Source organism: Gallus gallus (genome assembly GCF_016699485.2).
Source record: "Gallus gallus isolate bGalGal1 chromosome 36 unlocalized genomic scaffold, bGalGal1.mat.broiler.GRCg7b 36_unloc1, whole genome shotgun sequence".
Lineage (NCBI taxonomy): Eukaryota > Metazoa > Chordata > Aves > Galliformes > Phasianidae > Gallus > Gallus gallus.
In genome coordinates, this window is record NW_024095961.1 from 89029 (window position 1) to 114647 (window position 25619).

General features: G+C 56.6%; 1 protein-coding gene across 2 annotated transcripts in view; it reads left to right on the plus strand.

Annotated features, from left to right (window-relative positions):
- The window catches only part of LOC112531347 (microfibril-associated glycoprotein 4-like), a 31519-nt gene extending 6663 nt beyond the window's left edge, over positions 1-24856 (plus strand). The window contains exons 4-6 of one of the 2 annotated variants that reach the window (XM_040656830.2): positions 1534-1630; positions 7542-7724; positions 24582-24856. In XM_040656830.2, coding sequence (XP_040512764.1) covers positions 1534-1630; positions 7542-7724; positions 24582-24829 — 528 coding nt within the window. In that variant the 3' untranslated portion in view covers positions 24830-24856. Of the gene's footprint in view, positions 1-1533; positions 1631-7541; positions 7725-15685; positions 16021-24581 lie in introns of those variants that run through there. The other variant, XM_040656829.2, reaches the window with a different exon arrangement.
- Positions 24857-25619: the final 763 nt, after the last annotated feature.

Consider the following 25619-nt stretch of genomic DNA (forward strand, 5'->3'; position numbering starts at 1 on the left):
TGTGTGTGTGTAACATACGTGTGTGTGTGTAACGTGTGTGTGTGTGTGACAGACCTGTATGTGCAATGTGTGTGTGTGACATACGTGTGTGTAACATATATGTGTGCATGTAACATACGTGTGTGTGTGTGACAGACTTGTGTGTATGTAACATGTGTGTATGTAACATGTGTGTGTGTGTAACATACGTGTGTGTGACAGATCTGTATGTGCAATGTCTGTGTGTGTGACATACGTGTGTGTGTGTAACATGTATGTGTGCATGTAACATACGTGTGTGTGTGTGACAGACTTGTGTGTATGTAACGTGTGTGTGTGTGTAACATGTGTGTGTGTAACATGTGTGTGTGTAACAGATCTGTATGTGCAATGTGTGTGTGTGTGACATACATGTGTGTGTGTAACAGATATGTGCGCATGTAACATACGTGTGTGTGTGTGACGTACTTGTGTGTATGTAACATATGTGTGTGTGTAACATGTGTGTGTGTGTAACATACGTGTGTGTGTGACAGATCTGTATGTGCAATGTGTGTGTGTGACATACGTGTGTGTGTGTAACATATATGTGTGCATGTAACATACGTGTGTGTGTGTGACAGACTTGTGTGTATGTAACATGTGTGTGTGTGTGTGTAACATGTGTGTGTGTGACAGACCTGTATGTGCAATGTGTGTGTATGTGACATATGTGTGTGTGTAACATCTGTGTGCATGTAACATACGTGTGTGTGTGTGACAGACTTGTGTGTGTGTAACATGTGTGTGTGTAATGTGTGTGTGTGTAACATACGTGTGTGTAACAGATCTGTATGTGCAATGTGTGTGTGTGACATACATGCGTGTGTGTAACACACATGTGTGCATGTAACATACGTGTGTGTGTGTGACAGACTTGTGTGTATGTAACGTGTGTGTGTATGTAACATCCGTGTGTGTGTGTAACGTGTGTGTGTGTGTGACAGACCTGTATGTGCAATGTGTGTGTGTGACATACGTGTGTGTGTGTAACACGTATGTGTGCATGTAACATACGTGTGTGTGTAACATACGTGTGTGTGTAACAGACCTGTATGTGCAATGTGTGTGTGTGTGACATACATGTGTGTGTGTAACATGTATGTGTGCATGTAACATACGTGTGTGTGTGTGACAGACTTGTGTGTATGTAACATGTGTGTATGTAACGTGTGTGTGTGTGTAACATACGTGTGTGTGTGACAGATCTGTATGTGCAATGTGTGTGTGTGTGACATACATGTGTGTGTGTAACATACATGTGTGCATGTAACATACGTGTGTGAGCGACACACGTGTGTGCGTGACATATACGTGTGCGTGCGGAACGCCCATGTATGTATCTGTGTAACACCCATGTGTGCGCTTGCACACGCGTGTGTCTGCGTGTGTCACCCCCAGGTGGGCTCCCAACCCCCCCAACCCCACCCACGCGTCCACGTGTCTCTGTACGTGCGTACGTATGTACACGCGTGTGCACAGGTGTGTACACGCGTGTTCCCCCCCCCCCCAAAGGTGTTCCAGAAGCGCTTCAACGGCTCCGTCAGTTTCTTCCGGGGTTGGAACGATTACCGCTACGGATTCGGCCGCGCCGACGGCGAATATTGGCTAGGTGAGGGCAGCCCATGCAACACACTGCGACCCCATTGCACCCACTGCCACCCCACAGAACCCATTGGGACCCATAGAAGCCATTGGGAACCATTGGGACCCCATAGGACCCATTGGGACCCCACAGAACTCATTGGGACCCATTGGGACCCCACGGGACACATTGGGACCCATTGGGACCCATAGAACCCATTGGGACCCATTGGGACCCATAGAACCCATCAGGACCCATTGGGACCCATAGAAGCCATTGGGAACCATTGGGACCCCATAGGACCCATAGAACCCATTGGGACCCCACAGGACCCATTGGGACCCCACAGGACCCACTGGGACCCCACAGAACCCATTGGGACCCCACAGAACTCATCAGGACCCATTGGGACCCATTGGGACCCCATAGAACCCATCAGGACCCATTGGGACCCATAGAACCCATTGGGAACCATTGGGACCCCATAGGACCCATAGAACCCATTGGGACCCCACAGAACCCATTGGGACCCCACAGAACCCATCAGGACGCATTGAGACCCATAGAACCCATTGAGACCCATTGGGACCCATTGGGACCCATAGAACCCATTGAGACCCATTGGGACCCCATAGGACCCATTCGGACCCCATAGAACCCATGGGCACCCATTGGGACCCACAGAACCCATTGGGAACCATTGGGACCCATAGAACCCATTGGGACCCATTGGGACCCATAGAACCCATTGGGACCCATTGGGACCCCATAGGACCCATAGAACCCATTGGGACCCCACAGAACCCATTGGGACCCCACAGAACCCATCAGGACGCATTGAGACCCATAGAACCCATTGAGACCCATTGGGACCCATTGGGACCCATAGAACCCATTGAGACCCATTGGGACCCCATAGGACCCATTCGGACCCCATAGAACCCATGGGCACCCATTGGGACCCACAGAACCCATTGGGAACCATTGGGACCCATAGAACCCATTGGGACCCATTGGGACCCATAGAACCCATTGGGACCCATTGGGACCCCATAGGACCCATAGAACCCATTGGGACCCCACAGAACCCATTGGGACCCCACAGAACCCATCAGGACGCATTGAGACCCATAGAACCCATTGAGACCCATTGGGACCCATTGGGACCCATAGAACCCATTGAGACCCATTGGGACCCCATAGGACCCATTCGGACCCCATAGAACCCATGGGCACCCATTGGGACCCACAGAACCCATTGGGAACCATTGGGACCCATAGAACCCATTGGGACCCATTGGGACCCATAGAACCCATTGGGACCCATAGAACCCATTGGGACCCATTGGGACCCCATAGGACCCATAGAACCCATTGGGACCCCACAGAACCCCTTGGGACCCCATAGAACCCATTGGGACACATTGGGACCCATAGAACCCATTGGGACCCCATAGAACCCATTGGGACACATTGGGACCCATAGAACCCATTGGGACCCATTGGGACCCATAGAACCCATCAGGACCCGTTGGGACCCACAGAACCCATTGGGACCCCATAGAACCCACTGGGACACATTGGGACCCATAGAACCCATTGGGACCCATAGGGCCCATTGGGACCCATTGGGACCCATAGAACCCATCGGCACCCATTGGGACCCCATAGGACACATTGGGACCCATTGGGACCCATAGAACCCATTGGGACCCCACAGGACCCATTGGGACCCCACAGAACCCATTGGGACCCCATAGAACCCATCAGGACCCATTGGGACCCATAGGACCCCATAGAACCCATTGGGACCCCATAGAACCCATAAGGACCCATTGGGACCCACAGAACCCATTGGGACCCCACAGAACCCATTGGGACCCATTGGGACCCCACAGAACCCATTGGGACCCCACAGAACCCATAAGGACCCATTGGGACCCCACAGAACCCATTGGGACCCCACAGAACCCATCAGGACGCATTGAGACCCATAGAACCCATTGAGACCCATTGGGACCCATTGGGACCCATAGAACCCATTGAGACCCATTGGGACCCCATAGGACCCATTCGGACCCCATAGAACCCATGGGCACCCATTGGGACCCACAGAACCCATTGGGACCCATTGGGACCCATAGAACCCATTGGGACCCCATAGAACCCATTGGGACACATTGGGACCCACAGAACCCATCAGCACCCATTGGGACCCCACAGGACCCATTGGGACCCCACAGAACCCACTGGGACCCCATAGAACCCATCAGGACCCATAGGACCCCCTAGAACCCATTGGGACCCCATAGAACCCATTGGGACACATTGGGACCCATAGGACCCCATAGAACCCATTGGGACCCCATAGAACCCATAAGGACCCATTGGGACCCACAGAACCCATCGGGACCCATAGAACCCATTGGGACCCATTGGGACCCCACAGAACCTATTGGGACCCGATAGAACCCATTGGGACACATTGGGACCCTTAGAACCCATTGGGACCCATTGGGACCCATAGGACCCATAGAACCCATCAGGACCCCATAGAACCCATAGGACCCATAGAACCCATCAGGACCCCATAGAACCCATTGGGACCCCATAGAACCCATTGGGACCCATTGGGACCCACAGAACCCATTGGGACACATTGGGACCCCACAGAACCCATTGGGACCCCACAGAACTCATCAGGACCCATTGGGACCCATTGGGACCCACAGAACCCATTGGGACACATTGGGACCCCACAGAACCCATTGGGACCCCACAGAACCCATTGGCACCCATAGAACCCATGGGAGCCCATTGGCGCCCATTGGGACCCCATAGAACCCATCCGGACCCACTCGGACCCATAGAACCCATTGGGACCCATAGAACCCATCAGCACCCATTGAACCCATTGGGACCCCATTGCGTCCCCATTGTGTCCCCACTGTGTCCCCATTGTGTCCCCATTTAATGTCCCCACTGTGTCCCCATTGTGCCCCCATTGTGCCCCCACTGTGCCCCCATTTAATGTCCCCATTGTGTCCCCATTTAATGTCCCCATTGTGTCCCCACTGTGCCCCCATTGTGTCCCCATTGTGCCCCCATTGTGCCCCCATTTAATGTCCCCATTGTGCCCCCATTGTGTCCCCATTGTGCCCCCATACTGCCCCCAATGTGTCCCCATTGTGCCCCCATACTGACCCCATACTGCCCCCAATGTGTCCCCCTGATGTCCCCACACTGCCCCCATTGTGTCCCCATTTAATGTCCCCATTGTGTCCCCGTTTAATGTCCCCACAGTGTCCCCATTTAATGTCCCCATTGTGTCCCCATTTAATGTCCCCATACTGCCCCCATTGTGCCCCCATTGTGCCCCCATTGTGTCCCCATTGTGTCCCCATTTAATGTCCCCATTGTGCCCCCACTGTGCCCCCATTGTGCCCTCATTGTGTCCCCATTTAATGTCCCCATTGTGCCCCCATTGTGCCCCCATTGTGTCCCCATTTAATGTCCCCATTGTGTCCCCACTGTGTCCCCATTGTGCCCCCATTGTGCCCCCATTTAATGTCCCCACTGTGCCCCCATTGTGCCCCCATTGTGCCCCCATACTGCCCCCAATGTGTCCCCATTGTGTCCCCATTGTGTCCCCATACTGCCCCCATTGTGCCCCCATACTGCCCCCACGGTGTCCCCATTGTACCCCCATTGTGTCCCCATTGTGTCCCCATTTAATGTCCCCATTGTGCCCCCATTGTGTCCCCATACTGCCCCCACTGTGCCCCCATTGTGCCCCCATTGTGTCCCCATTGTGCCCTCATTGTGTCCCCATTTAATGTCCCCATTGTGCCCCCATTGTGTCCCCATACTGCCCCCATTGTGCCCCCATTGTGTCCCCATTTAATGTCCCCATTTAATGTCCCCATTTAATGTCCCCATTGTGTCCCCATTTAATGTCCCCATTGTGCCCCCATTGTGTCCCCATTTAATGTCCCCATTGTGCCCCCATTGTGCCCCCATTGTCCCCCCATGGTGTCCCCATTTAATGTCCCCATTGTGTCCCCATTGTGTCCCCATTGTGCCCCCACTGTGCCCCCAATGTGTCCCCATTGTGCCCCCATTGTGTCCCCATTTAATGTCCCCACTGTGCCCCCATTGTGCCCCCATTGTGCCCCATTTAATGTCCCCATTGTGTCCCCATTTAATGTCCCCATTTTGTCCCCACTGTGCCCCCATTGTGTCCCCATTGTGTCCCCATTTAATGTCCCCATTGTGCCCCCATTGTGCCCCCATTTAATGTCCCCATTGTGCCCCCATTGTGTCCCCATTGTGCCCCCATACTGCCCCCAATGTGTCCCCATTGTGCCCCCATACTGACCCCATACTGCCCCCAATGTGTCCCCCTGATGTCCCCACACTGCCCCCATTGTGTCCCCATTTAATGTCCCCATTGTGTCCCCGTTTAATGTCCCCATTGTGTCCCCATTTAATGTCCCCATTGTGCCCCCATTGTGTCCCCATACTGCCCCCATTGTGCCCCCATTGTGTCCCCATTGTGTCCCCATTTAATGTCCCCATTGTGCCCCCATTGTGCCCCCATTTAATGTCCCCATTGTGTCCCCACAGTGTCCCCATTGTGTCCCCATTGTGCCCTCATTGTGCCCCCATTGTGTCCCCATTGTGCCCCCATTGTGTACCCCATTTAATGTCCCCATTGTGTCCCCATTGTGCCCCCATGGTGTCCCCCCCATACTGCCCCCATTGTGCCCCCATTGTGTCCCCATTGTGCCCCCATTGTGCCCCCAATGTGCCCCCCCTGTGCCCCCATGGTGTCCCCATTGTGCCCTCATTGTGTCCCCATTGTGCCCTCATTGTGCCCCCATACTGCCCCATTGTGCCCCCATGGTGTCCCCCTGATGCCCCCACACTGCCCCCACGGTGCCCCCATGGTGTCCCCCCCTGATGCCCCCCCTGTGCCCCCATTGTGCCCTCATTGTGCCCCCATTGTGCCCTCATTGTGTCCCCATTGTGTCCCCATTGTACCCCCATTGTGCCCCCATTGTGCCCCCATTTAATGTCCCCATTGTGCCCCCATTGTGCCCCCATTGTGCCCCCATTGTTTCCCCATTTAATGTCCCCATTGTGCCCCCATTGTGCCCCCATTTAATGTCCCCACTGTGCCCCCATTGTGCCCCCATTGTGCCCCCATTGTGTCCCCATTTAATGTCCCCATTGTACCCCATTGTGTCCCCATTGTGCCCCCATTGTGTCCCCCTGATGTCCCCACTGTGTCCCCCACACTGCCTCCATTGTGCCCCCACTGTGCCCCCATTGTGCCCCCATTGTGTCCCCATTGTGCCCTCATTGTGCCCCCATACTGCCCCCATTGTGCCCCCATGGTGTCCCCCTGATGCCCCCACACTGCCCCCACGGTGCCCCCATGGTGTCCCCCCATGATGCCCCCCCTGTGCCCCCATTGTGTCCCCATTGTGTCCCCATACTGCCCCCATTGTGTCCCCATGGTGCCCCCATTGTGCCCCCATTCTGCCCCCATTCTGCCCCCACTGTGCCCCCATTCTGCCCCCATTCTGCCCCCACTGTGCCCCCATTGTGCCCCCATTTAATGTCCCCATTGTGCCCCCACTGTGCCCCCATGGTGTCCCCATTGTGCCCTCATTGTGTCCCCATACTGCCCCCATTGTGTCCCCATGGTGCCCCCATTGTGCCCCCATTCTGCCCCCACTGTGCCCCCATTCTGCCCCCATTCTGCCCCCACTGTGCCCCCATTGTGCCCCCATTTAATGTCCCCATTGTGCCCCCACTGTGCCCCCATGGTGTCCCCATTGTGCCCCCATTGTGTCCCCATACTGCCCCCATTGTGCCCCCAATGTGCCCCCATGGTGTCCCCCCCTGATGCCCCCCCTGTGCCCCCCCCCAGGGCTGCAGACCATCCACGTGCTGACCCTGCAGGGCCGCTATGAGCTGCGGGTGGAGCTGGAGGACTTTGAGAACAACACGGCCTCGGCCACCTATGGGACCTTCGCCCTGTCCCCAAATGCCATCAGCGCCGAGGAGGACGGATACACCCTGCATGTGGGGCACTTCGTGGACGGCGGCGCCGGTGGGGGGCTCAGGAAGAAGAGGGGGTCTCTATGGGGCTCTATGGGGGACCTATGTGGCTCTATGTGTACCAATGGGGCTCTATTGGGGATCTATGGGGCTATATGTGGTCTCTATGGGGCTCTATGGGGCTCTTTGGGATACATATGGGGCTCTATGGGGTCTCTATGGGGGTCTGTGGGTCTCTATGGGCTCTGTGGGGTACCTATGGGACTCTATGGGGCTCTATGGGGGACCTATGTGGCTCTATGTGTACCTATGGGACTCTATTGGGTCTCTACGGGGTCTCTATGGGGCTCTATGGGGCTCTACGGGGTCTCTATGGCGGTGTATGGGGCTCTATTGGGGCTCTATGGGGCTCTGTGGGGTACCTATGGGACTCTGCGGGGTACACCCTGCATGTGGGGCACTTCGTGGACGGCGGCGCCGGTGGGGGGCTCAGGAAGAAGGGGGGGTCTCTATGGGGCTCTATGGGGGACCTATGTGGCTCTATGTGTACCAATGGGGCTCTATTGGGGATCTATGGGGCTATATGTGGTCTCTATGGGGCTCTATGGGGCTCTTTGGGATACATATGGGGCTCTATGGGGTCTCTATGGGGGTCTGTGGGTCTCTATGGGCTCTGTGGGGTACCTATGGGACTCTATGGGGCTCTATGGGGGACCTATGGGGCTCTATGTGTACCTATGGGGCTCTATGGGGCTCTGTGGTGGACCTGTGTGGCTCTATGTGTACCTATGGGGCTCTATTGGGGCTCTATGGGTCTCTATTGGGGTCTATGGGGCTCTATGGGGCTCTATGGGGTCTCTATGGGGGTCTGTGGGGCTCCATGTGGTCTCTATGGGGTCTCTATGGGGGCTACAGGGTCTCTATGAGGCTCTATGGGGCTCTATGTGGTCTCTATGGGGCTCTATGGGATCTCTATGGCAGTCTGTGGGGATCTATGTGGTCTCTATGAGGCTCTATGGGTCTCTATAGGGTCTCTATGGGGCTCTATGAGGTGTCTATGGAGCTCTGTGGGGTACCTATGGGGCTCTGTGAGGTACACCCTGCATGTGGGGCACTTCGTGGACGGCGGCGCCGGTGGGGGGCTCAGGAAGAAGGGGGGGTCTCTATGGGGCTCTATGGGGGACCTATGGGGCTCTATGTGTACCAATGGGGCTCTATTGGGGATCTATGGGGCTATATGGGGTCTCTATGGGGCTCTATGGGGCTCTTTGGGATACATATGGGGCTCTATGGGGTCTCTATGGGGGTCTATGGGTCTCTATGGGCTCTGTGGGGTACCTATGGGGCTCTATGGAGCTCTATGGGGGACCTATGTGGCTCTATGTGTACCTATGGGGCTCTATTGGGGATCTATGGGGCTATATGGGGTCTCTATGGGGCTCTATGGGGCTCTTTGGGATACATATGGGGCTCTATGGGGTCTCTATGGGGGTCTATGGGTCTCTATGGGCTCTGTGGGGTACCTATGGGGCTCTATGGAGCTCTATGGGGGACCTATGTGGCTCTATGTGTACCTATGGGGCTCTATTGGGTCTCTACGGGGTCTCTATGGGGCTCTATGGGGCTCTACGGGGTCTCTGTGGCGGTGTATGGGGCTCTATTGGGGCTCTATGGGGCTCTGTGGGGTACCTATGGGGCTCTGTGGGGTACACCCTGCATGTGGGGCACTTCGTGGACGGCGGCGCCGGTGGGGGGCTCAGGAAGAAGGGGGGGTCTCTATGGGGTACCTATGGGGGACCTATGTGGCTCTATGTGTACCAATGGGGCTCTATTGGGGATCTATGGGGCTATATGTGGTCTCTATGGGGCTCTATGGGGCTCTTTGGGATACATATGGGGCTCTATGGGGTCTCTATGGGGGTCTATGGGTCTCTATGGGCTCTGTGGGGTACCTATGGGGCTCTATGGAGCTCTATGGGGGACCTATGTGGCTCTATGTGTACCTATGGGGCTCTATTGGGTCTCTACGGGGTCTCTGTGGGGCTCTATGGGGCTCTACGGGGTCTCTATGGTGGTGTATGGGGCTCTATTGGGGCTCTATGGGGCTCTGTGGGGTACCTATGGGACTCTGCGGGGTACACCCTGCATGTGGGGCACTTCGTGGACGGCGGCGCCGGTGGGGGGCTCAGGAAGAAGGGGGAGTCTCTATGGGGTCTCTATGGGGGACCTATGGGGCTCTATGTGTACCAATGGGGCTCTATTGGGGATCTATGGGGCTATATGGGGTCTCTATGGGGCTCTATGGGGCTCTTTGGGATACATATGGGGCTCTATGGGGTCTCTATGGGGGTCTGTGGGTCTCTATGGGCTCTGTGGGGTACCTATGGGACTCTATGGGGCTCTATGGGGGACCTATGTGGCTCTATGTGTACCTATGGGGCTCTATTGGGTCTCTACGGGGTCTCTATGGGGCTCTATGGGGCTCTACGGGGTCTCTATGGCGGTGTATGGGGCTCTATTGGGGCTCTATGGGGCTCTGTGGGGTCTCTATGGGCTCTGCGGGGTACACCCTGCATGTGGGGCACTTCGTGGACGGCGGCGCCGGTGGGGGGCTCAGGAAGAAGGGGGGGTCTCTATGGGGTCTCTATGGGGGACCTATGGGGCTCTATGTGTACCTATGGGGCTCTATGGGGCTCTGTGGTGGACCTGTGTGGCTCTATGTGTACCTATGGGGCTCTATTGGGGCTCTATGGGGCTCTATTGGGGTCTATGGGGCTCTATGGGGCTCTATGGGGTCTCTATGGGGGTCTGTGGGGCTCCATGTGGTCTCTATGGGGTCTCTATGGAGGCTACAGGGTCTCTATGAGGCTCTATGGGGCTCTATGGGGTACCTATGGGGCTCTATGGGATCTCTATGGCAGTCTGTGGGGATCTATGTGGTCTCTATGAGGCTCTATGGGTCTCTATAGGGTCTCTATGGGGCTCTATGAGGTGTCTATGGAGCTCTGTGGGGTACCTATGGGGCTCTGTGAGGTACACCCTGCATGTGGGGCACTTCGTGGACGGCGGCGCCGGTGGGGGGCTCAGGAAGAAGGGGGGTCTCTATGGGGCTCTATGGGGGACCTATGTGGCTCTATGTGTACCTATGGGGCTCTATTGGGGCTCTATGGGGCTCTATTGGGGTCTATGGGGCTCTATGGGGCTCTATGGGGTCTCTATGGGGGTCTGTGGGGCTCCATGTGGTCTCTATGGGGTCTCTATGGGGGCTACAGGGTCTCTATGAGGCTCTATGGGGCTCTATGTGGTCTCTATGGGGCTCTATGGGATCTCTATGGCAGTCTGTGGGGATCTATGTGGTCTCTATGAGGCTCTATGGGTCTCTATAGGGTCTCTATGGGGCTCTATGAGGTGTCTATGGAGCTCTGTGGGGTACCTATGGGGCTCTGTGAGGTACACCCTGCATGTGGGGCACTTCGTGGACGGCGGCGCCGGTGGGGGGCTCAGGAAGAAGGGGGAGTCTCTATGGGGTCTCTATGGGGGACCTATGGGGCTCTATGTGTACCAATGGGGCTCTATTGGGGATCTATGGGGCTATATGGGGTCTCTATGGGGCTCTATGGGGCTCTTTGGGATACATATGGGGCTCTATGGGGTCTCTATGGGGGTCTGTGGGTCTCTATGGGCTCTGTGGGGTACCTATGGGACTCTATGGGGCTCTATGGGGGACCTATGTGGCTCTATGTGTACCTATGGGACTCTATTGGGTCTCTACGGGGTCTCTATGGGGCTCTATGGGGCTCTACGGGGTCTCTATGGCGGTGTATGGGGCTCTATGGGGTCTCTATGGGGCTCTGTGGGGTACCTATGGGGCTCTGCGGGGTACACCCTGCATGTGGGGCACTTCGTGGACGGCGGCGCCGGTGGGGGGCTCAGGAAGAAGGGGGGGTCTTTATGGGGTACCTATGGGGTCTCCCTGGGGGTCTATGGGGCTCTATGGGGGACCTATGTGGCTCTATGTGTACCTATGGAGCACTATTGGGGATCTATGGGGCTCTATGGGGCTCTTTGGGATACATATGGGGCTCTATGGGGTCTCTATGGGGGTCTATGCGTCTCTATGGGCTCTGTGGGGTACCTATGGGGCTCTATGGAGCTCTATGGGGGACCTATGTGGCTCTATGTGTACCTATGGGGCTCTATTGGGTCTCTACGGGGTCTCTGTGGGGCTCTATGGGGCTCTACGGGGTCTCTATGGTGGTGTATGGGGCTCTATTGGGGCTCTATGGGGCTCTGTGGGGTACCTATGGGACTCTGCGGGGTACACCCTGCATGTGGGGCACTTCGTGGACGGCGGCGCCGGTGGGGGGCTCAGGAAGAAGGGGGGGTCTCTATGGGGTACCTATGGGGTCTCCCTGGGGCTCTATGGGGGACCTATGTGGCTCTATGTGTACCTATGGGGCTCTATTGGGGATCTATGGGGCTCTACGGGGCTCTATGGGGTCTCTATGGGGCTCTATTGGGTCTCTATGGTGCTCTATGGGGTCCCTATGGGGCTCTATGGGGTCTCTATGGGGGTGTATGGGGCTCTATGGGGTACCTATGGGACTCTATGGGATCTCTATGGGGGTCTGTGGGGCTCTAAGTGGTCTCTATGGGGCTCTGTGGGTCTCTATAGGGTCTCTATGGGGCTCTATGGTGTCTCTATGGGGCTCTATGGGGGTCTATGGTGCTCTATGGGGTAGCTATGGTGGTCTATGGGGTCTCTATGGGGCTCTATGGGGCTCTGTGGGGTACCTATGGGGCTCTGTGGGGTACACCCTGCATGTGGGGCACTTCGTGGACGGCGGCGCCGGTGGGGGGCTCAGGAAGAAGGGGGGGTCTTTATGGGGTACCTATGGGGTCTCCATGGGGCTCTATGGGGCTCTATGGGGGACCTATGTGGCTCTATGTGTACCTATGGAGCACTATTGGGGATCTATGGGGCTCTATGGGGCTCTTTGGGATACATATGGGGCTCTATGGGGTCTCTATGGGGGTCTATGGGTCTCTATGGGCTCTGTGGGGTACATATGGGACTCTATGGGGCTCTATGGGGGACCTATGTGGCTCTATGTGTACCTATGGGGCTCTATTGGGTCTCTACGGGGTCTCTATGGGGCTCTATGGGGCTCTACGGGGTCTCTATGGCGGTGTATGGGGCTCTATTGGGGCTCTATGGGGCTCTGTGGGGTACCTATGGGACTCTGCGGGGTACACCCTGCATGTGGGGCACTTCGTGGACGGCGGCGCCGGTGGGGGGCTCAGGAAGAAGGGGGAGTCTCTATGGGGTACCTATGGGGTCTCCATGGGACTCTATTGGGGCTCTATGGGGGTGTATGGGGCTCTATGGGGTCTCTATGAGGGTGTATGGGGCTCTATTGTGGCTCTATGAGGCTCTATGGGGGACCCATGTGGCTCGATGTGTACCTATGGGGTTCTATTGGGGCTCTACGGGGCTCTACGGGGCTCTATGGGGCTCTGTGGGGTACCTATGGGGCTCTATGGGGCTCTATGGGGGACCCATGTGGCTCGATGTGTACCTATGGGGCTCTATTGGGGATCTATGGGGCTCTATGGGATCTCTATGGGGCTCTATTCGGTCTCTATGGGGCTCTATGGGGTACCTATGGGGCTCTATGGGGTCTCTATGGGGGTGTATGGGGCTCTATGGGGTACCTATGGGACTCTATGGGATCTCTATGGGGGTCTGTGGGGCTCTAAGTGGTCTCTATGGGGCTCTGTGGGTCTCTATAGGGTCTCTATGGGGCTCTATGGTGTCTCTATGGGGCTCTATGGGGGTCTATGGTGCTCTATGGGGTAGCTATGGTGGTCTATGGGGTCTCTATGGGGCTCTATGGGGCTCTGTGGGGTACCTATGGGGCTCTGTGGGGTACACCCTGCATGTGGGGCACTTCGTGGACGGCGGCGCCGGTGGGGGGCTCAGGAAGAAGGGGGGGTCTTTATGGGGTACCTATGGGGTCTCCATGGGGCTCTATGGGGCTCTATGGGGGACCTATGTGGCTCTATGTGTACCTATGGAGCACTATTGGGGATCTATGGGGCTCTATGGGGCTCTTTGGGATACATATGGGGCTCTATGGGGTCTCTATGGGGGTCTATGGGTCTCTATGGGCTCTGTGGGGTACATATGGGACTCTATGGGGCTCTATGGGGGACCTATGTGGCTCTATGTGTACCTATGGGGCTCTATTGGGTCTCTACGGGGTCTCTATGGGGCTCTATGGGGCTCTACGGGGTCTCTATGGCGGTGTATGGGGCTCTATTGGGGCTCTATGGGGCTCTGTGGGGTACCTATGGGACTCTGCGGGGTACACCCTGCATGTGGGGCACTTCGTGGACGGCGGCGCCGGTGGGGGGCTCAGGAAGAAGGGGGAGTCTCTATGGGGTACCTATGGGGTCTCCATGGGACTCTATTGGGGCTCTATGGGGGTGTATGGGGCTCTATGGGGTCTCTATGAGGGTGTATGGGGCTCTATTGTGGCTCTATGAGGCTCTATGGGGGACCCATGTGGCTCGATGTGTACCTATGGGGTTCTATTGGGGCTCTACGGGGCTCTACGGGGCTCTATGGGGCTCTGTGGGGTACCTATGGGGCTCTATGGGGCTCTATGGGGGACCCATGTGGCTCGATGTGTACCTATGGGGCTCTATTGGGGATCTATGGGGCTCTATGGGATCTCTATGGGGCTCTATTCGGTCTCTATGGGGCTCTATGGGGTACCTATGGGGCTCTATGGGGTCTCTATGGGGGTGTATGGGGCTCTATGGGGTACCTATGGGACTCTATGGGATCTCTATGGGGGTCTGTGGGGCTCTAAGTGGTCTCTATGGGGCTCTGTGGGTCTCTATAGGGTCTCTATGGGGCTCTATGGTGTCTCTATGGGGCTCTATGGGGGTCTATGGTGCTCTATGGGGTAGCTATGGTGGTCTATGGGGTCTCTATGGGGCTCTATGGGGCTCTGTGGGGTACCTATGGGGCTCTGTGGGGTACACCCTGCATGTGGGGCACTTCGTGGACAGTGGCGCCGGTGGGGGGCTCAGGAAGAAGGGGGGGTCTTTATGGGGTACCTATGGGGGTGTATGTGGCTCTATGTGTACCTATGGAGCACTATTGGGGATCTATGGGGCTCTATGGGGCTCTTTGGGATACATATGGGGCTCTATGGGGTCTCTATGGGGGTCTATGGGTCTCTATGGGCTCTGTGGGGTACCTATAGGGCTCTATGGGGGACCTATGTGGCTCTATGTGTACCTATGGGGCTCTATTGGGTCTCTACGGGGTCTCTATGGGGCTCTATGGGGCTCTATGGGGTCTGTATGGGGGTGTATGGGGCTCTATTGGAGCTCTATGGGGTGTCTATGGGGCTCTATGAGGCTCTGTGGGGTACCTATGGGGCTCTATTGTGCCTCTGAGGAGCTCTATGGGGCTCTTTGGGGTCTCTATGGGGGTCTATGGGGCTCTATTGGGGCTCTATGGGTCTCAGTGGGTCCCTATGGGTCCCTATGAGTCTCAATGGGTCCCTATGGGTCCCTATGCATCCCTATGGGTCCCAATGGGTCCCTATGGGTCCCAATGGGTCCGTGCCCCCCCAGGTGACTCCCTGAGCTACCACCACGGGTCCCTATGGGTCCCTATGGGTCCCTATGGGTCCCTATGCATCCCAATGGGTCCCTATGGGTCTCAATGGGTCCCTATGGCTCTCAATGGGTCCCTATGGGTCCCTATGGGTCTCAATGGGTCCGTGTGGGTCCCTATGGGTCTCAATGGGTCCCTATGCATCCCTATGGGTCTCAATGGGTCTCAATGGGTCCCTATGGGTCTCAATGGGTCCCTATGGGTCTGAATGGATCCCTATGGTCCCTATGTGTCCCTATGTGTCCCTATGGTCCCTATGGGTCTCAATGGGTCTCTATGGGTCCCAATGGGTCCCATACGTGTCCGTGCCCCCCCAGGCGACTCCCTGAGCTACCACCACGGGTCCCTATGGGTCCCTATGGGTCCCTATGGGTCCCTATGCATCCCAATGGGTCCCAATGGGTCTCAATGGGTCCCTATGCATCCCAATGGGTCTCTATGGGTCTCAATGGGTCCCTATGGCTCTCAATGGATCCCTATGGGTCCCTATGGGTCTCTATGCATCCCAATGGATCCCTATGGATCTCAATGGGTCCCTATGCATCCCAATGGGTCCCTATGGGTCTCAATGGGTCTCTATGGGTCTCAATGGGTCCCTATGGTCCCTATGGGTCTCAATGGGTCCCTATGGGTCTGAATGGATCCCTATGGTCCCTATGTGTCCCTATGTGTCCCTATGGTCCCTATGGGTCTCAATGGGTCTCTATGGGTCCCAATGGGTCCCATACGTGTCCGTGCCCCCCCAGGCGACTCCCTGAGCTACCACCACGGGTCCCTATGTGTCCCTATGGGTCCCTATGCATCTCAGTGGGTCCCTATGGGTCTCAGTGTGTCCCTATGCATCCCAATGGGTCTCTATGGGTCTCAATGGGTCCCTATGGCTCTCAATGGATCCCTATGGGTCCCTATGCATCCCAATGGGTCCCAATGGGTCTCAATGGGTCCCTGTGCATCCCAATGGGTCCCAATGGGTCTCAATGGGTCCCTATGCATCCCAATGGGTCCCTATGGGTCCCAATGTGTCCCAATGGGTCCCATACATGTCCGTGCCCCCCCAGGCGACTCCCTGAGCTACCACCACGGGTCCCTATGGGTCCCTATGGGTCCCTATGGGTCCCTATGCATCCCAATGGGTCCCAATGGGTCTCAATGGGTCCCTATGCATCCCAATGGGTCTCTATGGGTCTCAATGGGTCCCTATGGCTCTCAATGGATCCCTATGGGTCCCTATGGGTCTCTATGCATCCCAATGGATCCCTATGGATCTCAATGGGTCCCTATGCATCCCAATGGGTCCCTATGCGTCCCAATGGGTCCCTATGGGTCTCAATGGGTCTCTATGGGTCTCAATGGGTCCCTATGGTCCCTATGGGTCTCAATGGGTCCCTATGGGTCTGAATGGATCCCTATGGTCCCTATGTGTCCCTATGTGTCCCTATGGTCCCTATGGGTCTCAATGGGTCTCTATGGGTCCCAATGGGTCCCATACGTGTCCGTGCCCCCCCAGGCGACTCCCTGAGCTACCACCACGGGTCCCTATGTGTCCCTATGGGTCCCTATGCATCTCAGTGGGTCCCTATGGGTCTCAGTGTGTCCCTATGCATCCCAATGGGTCTCTATGGGTCTCAATGGGTCCCTATGGGTCTCAATGGGTCCCTATGGTCCCTATGGCTCTCAATGGGTCCCTATGCATCCCAATGGGTCCCTATGGTCCTTATGGGTCCCAATGTGTCCCAATGGGTCCCATACGTGTCCGTGCCCCCCCAGGCGACTCCCTGAGCTACCACCACGGGTCCCTATGTGTCCGTATGGGTCCCTATGGGTCCCTATGGGTCTCAATGGGTCCCTATGGGTCCCTATGGGTCCCTATGCATCTCAGTGGGTCCCTATGGGTCTCAATGGGTCCCTATGCATCCCAATGGGTCTCTATGGGTCTCAATGGGTCCCTATGGGTCTCAATGGGTCCCTATGGTCCCTATGCATCCCAATGTGTCCCAATGGGTCCCATACGTGTCCGTGCCCCCCCAGGCGACTCCCTGAGCTACCACCACGGGTCCCTATGTGTCCCTATGGGTCCCTATGCATCTCAGTGGGTCCCTATGGGTCTCAATGGGTCCCTATGCATCCCAATGGGTCTCTATGGGTCTCAATGGGTCCCTATGGCTCTCAATGGATCCCTATGGGTCCCTATGGTCCCTATGGCTCTCAATGGGTCCCTATGAGTCCCTATGGTCCCTATGGGTCTCAATGGGTCCCTATGGGTCTCAATGGGTCCCTATGGTCCCTATGGCTCTCAATGGGTCCCTATGCATCCCAATGGGTCCGTCTGGTCCCTATGTGTCCCTATGGGTCCCTATGCATCTCAGTGGGTCCCTATGGGTCTCAATGGGTCCCAATGTGTCCCAATGGGTCCCATACGTGTCCGTGCCCCCCCAGGCGACTCCCTGAGCTACCACCACGGGTCCCTATGTGTCCCTATGGGTCCCTATGCATCCCAATGGGTCCGTCTGGTCCCTATGTGTCCCTATGGGTCCCTATGCATCCCAATGGGTCCCTATGGGTCTCAATGGGTCTCTATGGGTCTCAATGGGTCCCTATGGTCCCTATGGGTCTCAATGGGTCCCTATGGGTCTGAATGGATCCCTATGGTCCCTATGTGTCCCTATGTGTCCCTATGGTCCCTATGGGTCTGAATGGATCCCTATGGTCCCTATGTGTCCCTATGTGTCCCTATGGTCCCTATGGGTCTCAATGGGTCTCTATGGGTCCCAATGGGTCCCATACGTGTCCGTGCCCCCCCAGGCGACTCCCTGAGCTACCACCACGGGTCCCTATGTGTCCCTATGGGTCCCTATGCATCTCAGTGGGTCCCTATGGGTCTCAGTGTGTCCCTATGCATCCCAATGGGTCTCTATGGGTCTCAATGGGTCCCTATGGCTCTCAATGGATCCCTATGGGTCCCTATGGGTCCCTATGCATCCCAATGGGTCCCAATGGATCTCAATGGGTCCCTATGCATCCCAATGGGTCCCTATGGGTCTCAATGGGTCTCTATGGGTCTCAATGGGTCCCTATGGTCCCTATGGGTCTCAATGGGTCCCTATGGGTCTGAATGGATCCCTATGGTCCCTATGTGTCCCTATGTGTCCCTATGGTCCCTATGGGTCTGAATGGATCCCTATGGTCCCTATGTGTCCCTATGTGTCCCTATGGTCCCTATGGGTCTCAATGGGTCTCTATGGGTCCCAATGGGTCCCATACGTGTCCGTGCCCCCCCAGGCGACTCCCTGAGCTACCACCACGGGTCCCTATGTGTCCCTATGGGTCCCTATGCATCTCAGTGGGTCCCTATGGGTCTCAGTGTGTCCCTATGCATCCCAATGGGTCTCTATGGGTCTCAATGGGTCCCTATGGCTCTCAATGGATCCCTATGGGTCCCTATGGGTCCCTATGCATCCCAATGGGTCCCAATGGATCTCAATGGGTCCCTATGCATCCCAATGGGTCCCTATGGGTCTCAATGGGTCTCTATGGGTCTCAATGGGTCCCTATGGTCCCTATGGGTCTCAATGGGTCCCTATGGGTCTGAATGGATCCCTATGGTCCCTATGTGTCCCTATGTGTCCCTATGGTCCCTATGGGTCTGAATGGATCCCTATGGTCCCTATGTGTCCCTATGTGTCCCTATGGGTCCCTATGCATCTCAGTGGGTCCCTATGGGTCTCAATGGGTCCCTATGGTCCCTATGCATCCCAATGTGTCCCAATGGGTCCCATACGTGTCCGTGCCCCCCCAGGCGACTCCCTGAGCTACCACCACGGGTCCCTATGTGTCCCTATGGGTCCCTATGCATCTCAATGGGTCCCTATGGGTCTCAATGGGTCCCTATGCATCCCAATGGGTCTCTATGGGTCTCAATGGGTCCCTATGGCTCTCAATGGATCCCTATGGGTCCCTATGGTCCCTATGGCTCTCAATGGGTCCCTATGAGTCCCTATGGTCCCTATGGGTCTCAATGGGTCCCTATGGGTCTCAATGGGTCCCTATGGTCCCTATGGCTCTCAATGGGTCCCTATGCATCCCAATGGGTCCGTCTGGTCCCTATGTGTCCCTATGGGTCCCTATGCATCTCAGTGGGTCCCTATGGGTCTCAATGGGTCTCTATGGGTCCCAATGGGTCCCATACGTGTCCGTGCCCCCCCAGGCGACTCCCTGAGCTACCACCACGGGTCCCTATGTGTCCGTATGGGTCCCTATGGGTCCCTATGGGTCTCAATGGGTCCCTATGGGTCCCTATGGGTCCCTATGCATCTCAGTGGGTCCCTATGGGTCTCAATGGGTCCCTATGCATCCCAATGGGTCTCTATGGGTCTCAATGGGTCCCTATGGCTCTCAATGGATCCCTATGGGTCCCTATGGTCCCTATGGGTCTCAATGGGTCCCTATGGGTCTGAATGGATCCCTATGGTCCCTATGTGTCCCTATGTGTCCCTATGGTCCCTATGGGTCTGAATGGATCCCTATGGTCCCTATGTGTCCCTATGTGTCCCTATGGTCCCTATGGGTCTCAATGGGTCTCTATGGGTCCCAATGGGTCCCATACGTGTCCGTGCCCCCCCAGGCGACTCCCTGAGCTACCACCACGGGTCCCTATGTGTCCCTATGGGTCCCTATGCATCTCAGTGGGTCCCTATGGGTCTCAGTGTGTCCCTATGCATCCCAATGGGTCTCTATGGGTCTCAATGGGTCCCTATGGCTCTCAATGGATCCCTATGGGTCCCTATGGGTCCCTATGCATCCCAATGGGTCCCAATGGATCTCAATGGGTCCCTATGCATCCCAATGGGTCCCTATGGGTCTCAATGGGTCTCTATGGGTCTCAATGGGTCCCTATGGTCCCTATGGGTCTCAATGGGTCCCTATGGGTCTGAATGGATCCCTATGGTCCCTATGTGTCCCTATGTGTCCCTATGGTCCCTATGGGTCTGAATGGATCCCTATGGTCCCTATGTGTCCCTATGTGTCCCTATGGTCCCTATGGGTCTCAATGGGTCTCTATGGGTCCCAATGGGTCCCATACGTGTCCGTGCCCCCCCAGGCGACTCCCTGAGCTACCACCACGGGTCCCTATGTGTCCCTATGGGTCCCTATGCATCTCAGTGGGTCCCTATGGGTCTCAGTGTGTCCCTATGCATCCCAATGGGTCTCTATGGGTCTCAATGGGTCCCTATGGCTCTCAATGGATCCCTATGGGTCCCTATGGGTCCCTATGCATCCCAATGGGTCCCAATGGATCTCAATGGGTCCCTATGCATCCCAATGGGTCCCTATGGGTCTCAATGGGTCTCTATGGGTCTCAATGGGTCCCTATGGTCCCTATGGGTCTCAATGGGTCCCTATGGGTCTGAATGGATCCCTATGGTCCCTATGTGTCCCTATGTGTCCCTATGGTCCCTATGGGTCTGAATGGATCCCTATGGTCCCTATGTGTCCCTATGTGTCCCTATGGTCCCTATGGGTCTCAATGGGTCTCTATGGGTCCCAATGGGTCCCATACGTGTCCGTGCCCCCCCAGGCGACTCCCTGAGCTACCACCACGGGTCCCTATGTGTCCCTATGGGTCCCTATGCATCTCAGTGGGTCCCTATGGGTCTCAGTGTGTCCCTATGCATCCCAATGGGTCTCTATGGGTCTCAATGGGTCCCTATGGCTCTCAATGGATCCCTATGGGTCCCTATGGGTCCCTATGCATCCCAATGGGTCCCAATGGATCTCAATGGGTCCCTATGCATCCCAATGGGTCCCTATGGGTCTCAATGGGTCTCTATGGGTCTCAATGGGTCCCTATGGTCCCTATGGGTCTCAATGGGTCCCTATGGGTCTGAATGGATCCCTATGGTCCCTATGTGTCCCTATGTGTCCCTATGGTCCCTATGGGTCTGAATGGATCCCTATGGTCCCTATGTGTCCCTATGTGTCCCTATGGGTCCCTATGCATCTCAGTGGGTCCCTATGGGTCTCAATGGGTCCCTATGGTCCCTATGCATCCCAATGTGTCCCAATGGGTCCCATACGTGTCCGTGCCCCCCCAGGCGACTCCCTGAGCTACCACCACGGGTCCCTATGTGTCCCTATGGGTCCCTATGCATCTCAATGGGTCCCTATGGGTCTCAATGGGTCCCTATGCATCCCAATGGGTCTCTATGGGTCTCAATGGGTCCCTATGGCTCTCAATGGATCCCTATGGGTCCCTATGGTCCCTATGGCTCTCAATGGGTCCCTATGAGTCCCTATGGTCCCTATGGGTCTCAATGGGTCCCTATGGGTCTCAATGGGTCCCTATGGTCCCTATGGCTCTCAATGGGTCCCTATGCATCCCAATGGGTCCGTCTGGTCCCTATGTGTCCCTATGGGTCCCTATGCATCTCAGTGGGTCCCTATGGGTCTCAATGGGTCTCTATGGGTCCCAATGGGTCCCATACGTGTCCGTGCCCCCCCAGGCGACTCCCTGAGCTACCACCACGGGTCCCTATGTGTCCGTATGGGTCCCTATGGGTCCCTATGGGTCTCAATGGGTCCCTATGGGTCCCTATGGGTCCCTATGCATCTCAGTGGGTCCCTATGGGTCTCAATGGGTCCCTATGCATCCCAATGGGTCTCTATGGGTCTCAATGGGTCCCTATGGCTCTCAATGGATCCCTATGGGTCCCTATGGTCCCTATGGGTCTCAATGGGTCCCTATGGGTCTGAATGGATCCCTATGGTCCCTATGTGTCCCTATGTGTCCCTATGGTCCCTATGGGTCTGAATGGATCCCTATGGTCCCTATGTGTCCCTATGTGTCCCTATGGTCCCTATGGGTCTCAATGGGTCTCTATGGGTCCCAATGGGTCCCATACGTGTCCGTGCCCCCCCAGGCGACTCCCTGAGCTACCACCACGGGTCCCTATGTGTCCCTATGGGTCCCTATGCATCTCAGTGGGTCCCTATGGGTCTCAGTGTGTCCCTATGCATCCCAATGGGTCTCTATGGGTCTCAATGGGTCCCTATGGCTCTCAATGGATCCCTATGGGTCCCTATGGGTCCCTATGCATCCCAATGGGTCCCAATGGATCTCAATGGGTCCCTATGCATCCCAATGGGTCCCTATGGGTCTCAATGGGTCTCTATGGGTCTCAATGGGTCCCTATGGTCCCTATGGGTCTCAATGGGTCCCTATGGGTCTGAATGGATCCCTATGGTCCCTATGTGTCCCTATGTGTCCCTATGGTCCCTATGGGTCTGAATGGATCCCTATGGTCCCTATGTGTCCCTATGTGTCCCTATGGTCCCTATGGGTCTCAATGGGTCTCTATGGGTCCCAATGGGTCCCATACGTGTCCGTGCCCCCCCAGGCGACTCCCTGAGCTACCACCACGGGTCCCTATGTGTCCCTATGGGTCCCTATGCATCTCAGTGGGTCCCTATGGGTCTCAGTGTGTCCCTATGCATCCCAATGGGTCTCTATGGGTCTCAATGGGTCCCTATGGCTCTCAATGGATCCCTATGGGTCCCTATGGGTCCCTATGCATCCCAATGGGTCCCAATGGATCTCAATGGGTCCCTATGCATCCCAATGGGTCCCTATGGGTCTCAATGGGTCTCTATGGGTCTCAATGGGTCCCTATGGTCCCTATGGGTCTCAATGGGTCCCTATGGGTCTGAATGGATCCCTATGGTCCCTATGTGTCCCTATGTGTCCCTATGGTCCCTATGGGTCTGAATGGATCCCTATGGTCCCTATGTGTCCCTATGTGTCCCTATGGGTCCCTATGCATCTCAGTGGGTCCCTATGGGTCTCAATGGGTCCCTATGGTCCCTATGCATCCCAATGTGTCCCAATGGGTCCCATACGTGTCCGTGCCCCCCCAGGCGACTCCCTGAGCTACCACCACGGGTCCCTATGTGTCCCTATGGGTCCCTATGCATCTCAATGGGTCCCTATGGGTCTCAATGGGTCCCTATGCATCCCAATGGGTCTCTATGGGTCTCAATGGGTCCCTATGGCTCTCAATGGATCCCTATGGGTCCCTATGGTCCCTATGGCTCTCAATGGGTCCCTATGAGTCCCTATGGTCCCTATGGGTCTCAATGGGTCCCTATGGGTCTCAATGGGTCCCTATGGTCCCTATGGCTCTCAATGGGTCCCTATGCATCCCAATGGGTCCGTCTGGTCCCTATGTGTCCCTATGGGTCCCTATGCATCTCAGTGGGTCCCTATGGGTCTCAATGGGTCTCTATGGGTCCCAATGGGTCCCATACGTGTCCGTGCCCCCCCAGGCGACTCCCTGAGCTACCACCACGGGTCCCTATGTGTCCGTATGGGTCCCTATGGGTCCCTATGGGTCTCAATGGGTCCCTATGGGTCCCTATGGGTCCCTATGCATCTCAGTGGGTCCCTATGGGTCTCAATGGGTCCCTATGCATCCCAATGGGTCTCTATGGGTCTCAATGGGTCCCTATGGCTCTCAATGGATCCCTATGGGTCCCTATGGTCCCTATGGGTCTCAATGGGTCCCTATGGGTCTGAATGGATCCCTATGGTCCCTATGTGTCCCTATGTGTCCCTATGGTCCCTATGGGTCTGAATGGATCCCTATGGTCCCTATGTGTCCCTATGTGTCCCTATGGTCCCTATGGGTCTCAATGGGTCTCTATGGGTCCCAATGGGTCCCATACGTGTCCGTGCCCCCCCAGGCGACTCCCTGAGCTACCACCACGGGTCCCTATGTGTCCCTATGGGTCCCTATGCATCTCAGTGGGTCCCTATGGGTCTCAGTGTGTCCCTATGCATCCCAATGGGTCTCTATGGGTCTCAATGGGTCCCTATGGCTCTCAATGGATCCCTATGGGTCCCTATGGGTCCCTATGCATCCCAATGGGTCCCAATGGATCTCAATGGGTCCCTATGCATCCCAATGGGTCCCTATGGGTCTCAATGGGTCTCTATGGGTCTCAATGGGTCCCTATGGTCCCTATGGGTCTCAATGGGTCCCTATGGGTCTGAATGGATCCCTATGGTCCCTATGTGTCCCTATGTGTCCCTATGGTCCCTATGGGTCTGAATGGATCCCTATGGTCCCTATGTGTCCCTATGTGTCCCTATGGTCCCTATGGGTCTCAATGGGTCTCTATGGGTCCCAATGGGTCCCATACGTGTCCGTGCCCCCCCAGGCGACTCCCTGAGCTACCACCACGGGCAGAAGTTCTCCACCTTTGACCGCGACCAGGACCTTTACGTGCAGAACTGCGCGGCGCTGTCGTCGGGCGCCTGGTGGTTCAAGAGCTGCCACTTCTCCAACCTGAACGGCTTCTACCTGGGGGGGGCCCACCTCTCCTACGCCAACGGCCTCAACTGGGCCCAATGGAAGGGCTTCAACTACTCCCTGCGCCGCAGCGAGATGAAGATCCGCCGCCTCTGATGGGTTATGGGGCGGGGGGGGGGGGGGTGGGGGGGGGGTGGGGGGGGTCTGCGATGGGTTATGGGGGGAGGGGTGGGGTCTGTGATGGGTTATGGGGGGGGTGGTCTGTAATGGGTTATGGGGGGGATGGGGTGGGGTCTGTGATGGGTTATGGGGGGAGGATTGGGATCTGTGATGGGTTATGGGGGGAGGGGAGGGGTCTGTGATGGGTTATGGGGGGGGGATTGGGGTCTGCGATGGGTTATGGGGGGGGGTGGTCTGTAATGGGTTATGGGGGGGATGGGGTGGGGTCTGCGATGGGTTATGGGGGGAGGATTGGGGTCTGTGATGGGTTATGGGGGGGGGATTGGGGTCTGTGATGGGTTATGGGGGGAGGGGTGGGGTCTGTGATGAGTTATGGGGGGGGGACTGGGGTCTGTGATGGGTTATGGGGGGAGGGGAGGGGTCTGTGATGGGTTATGGGGGGGGGATTGGGGTCTGCGATGGGTTATGGGGGGGGGTGGTCTGTAATGGGTTATGGGGGGGATGGGGTGGGGTCTGCGATGGGTTATGGGGGGAGGATTGGGGTCTGTGATGGGTTATGGGGGGGGGATTGGGGTCTGTGATGGGTTATGGGGGGAGGGGTGGGGTCTGTGATGAGTTATGGGGGGGGGACTGGGGTCTGTGATGGGTTATGGGGGGAAGGGGGGGAAGGGGGGGGTCTGGGATGGGTTATGGGGGGGGAGGGGGGGGAAGGGGGAGGGTCTGTGATGGGTTATGGGGGGGGGGGGGTGGTCTGTATGGGGGACGT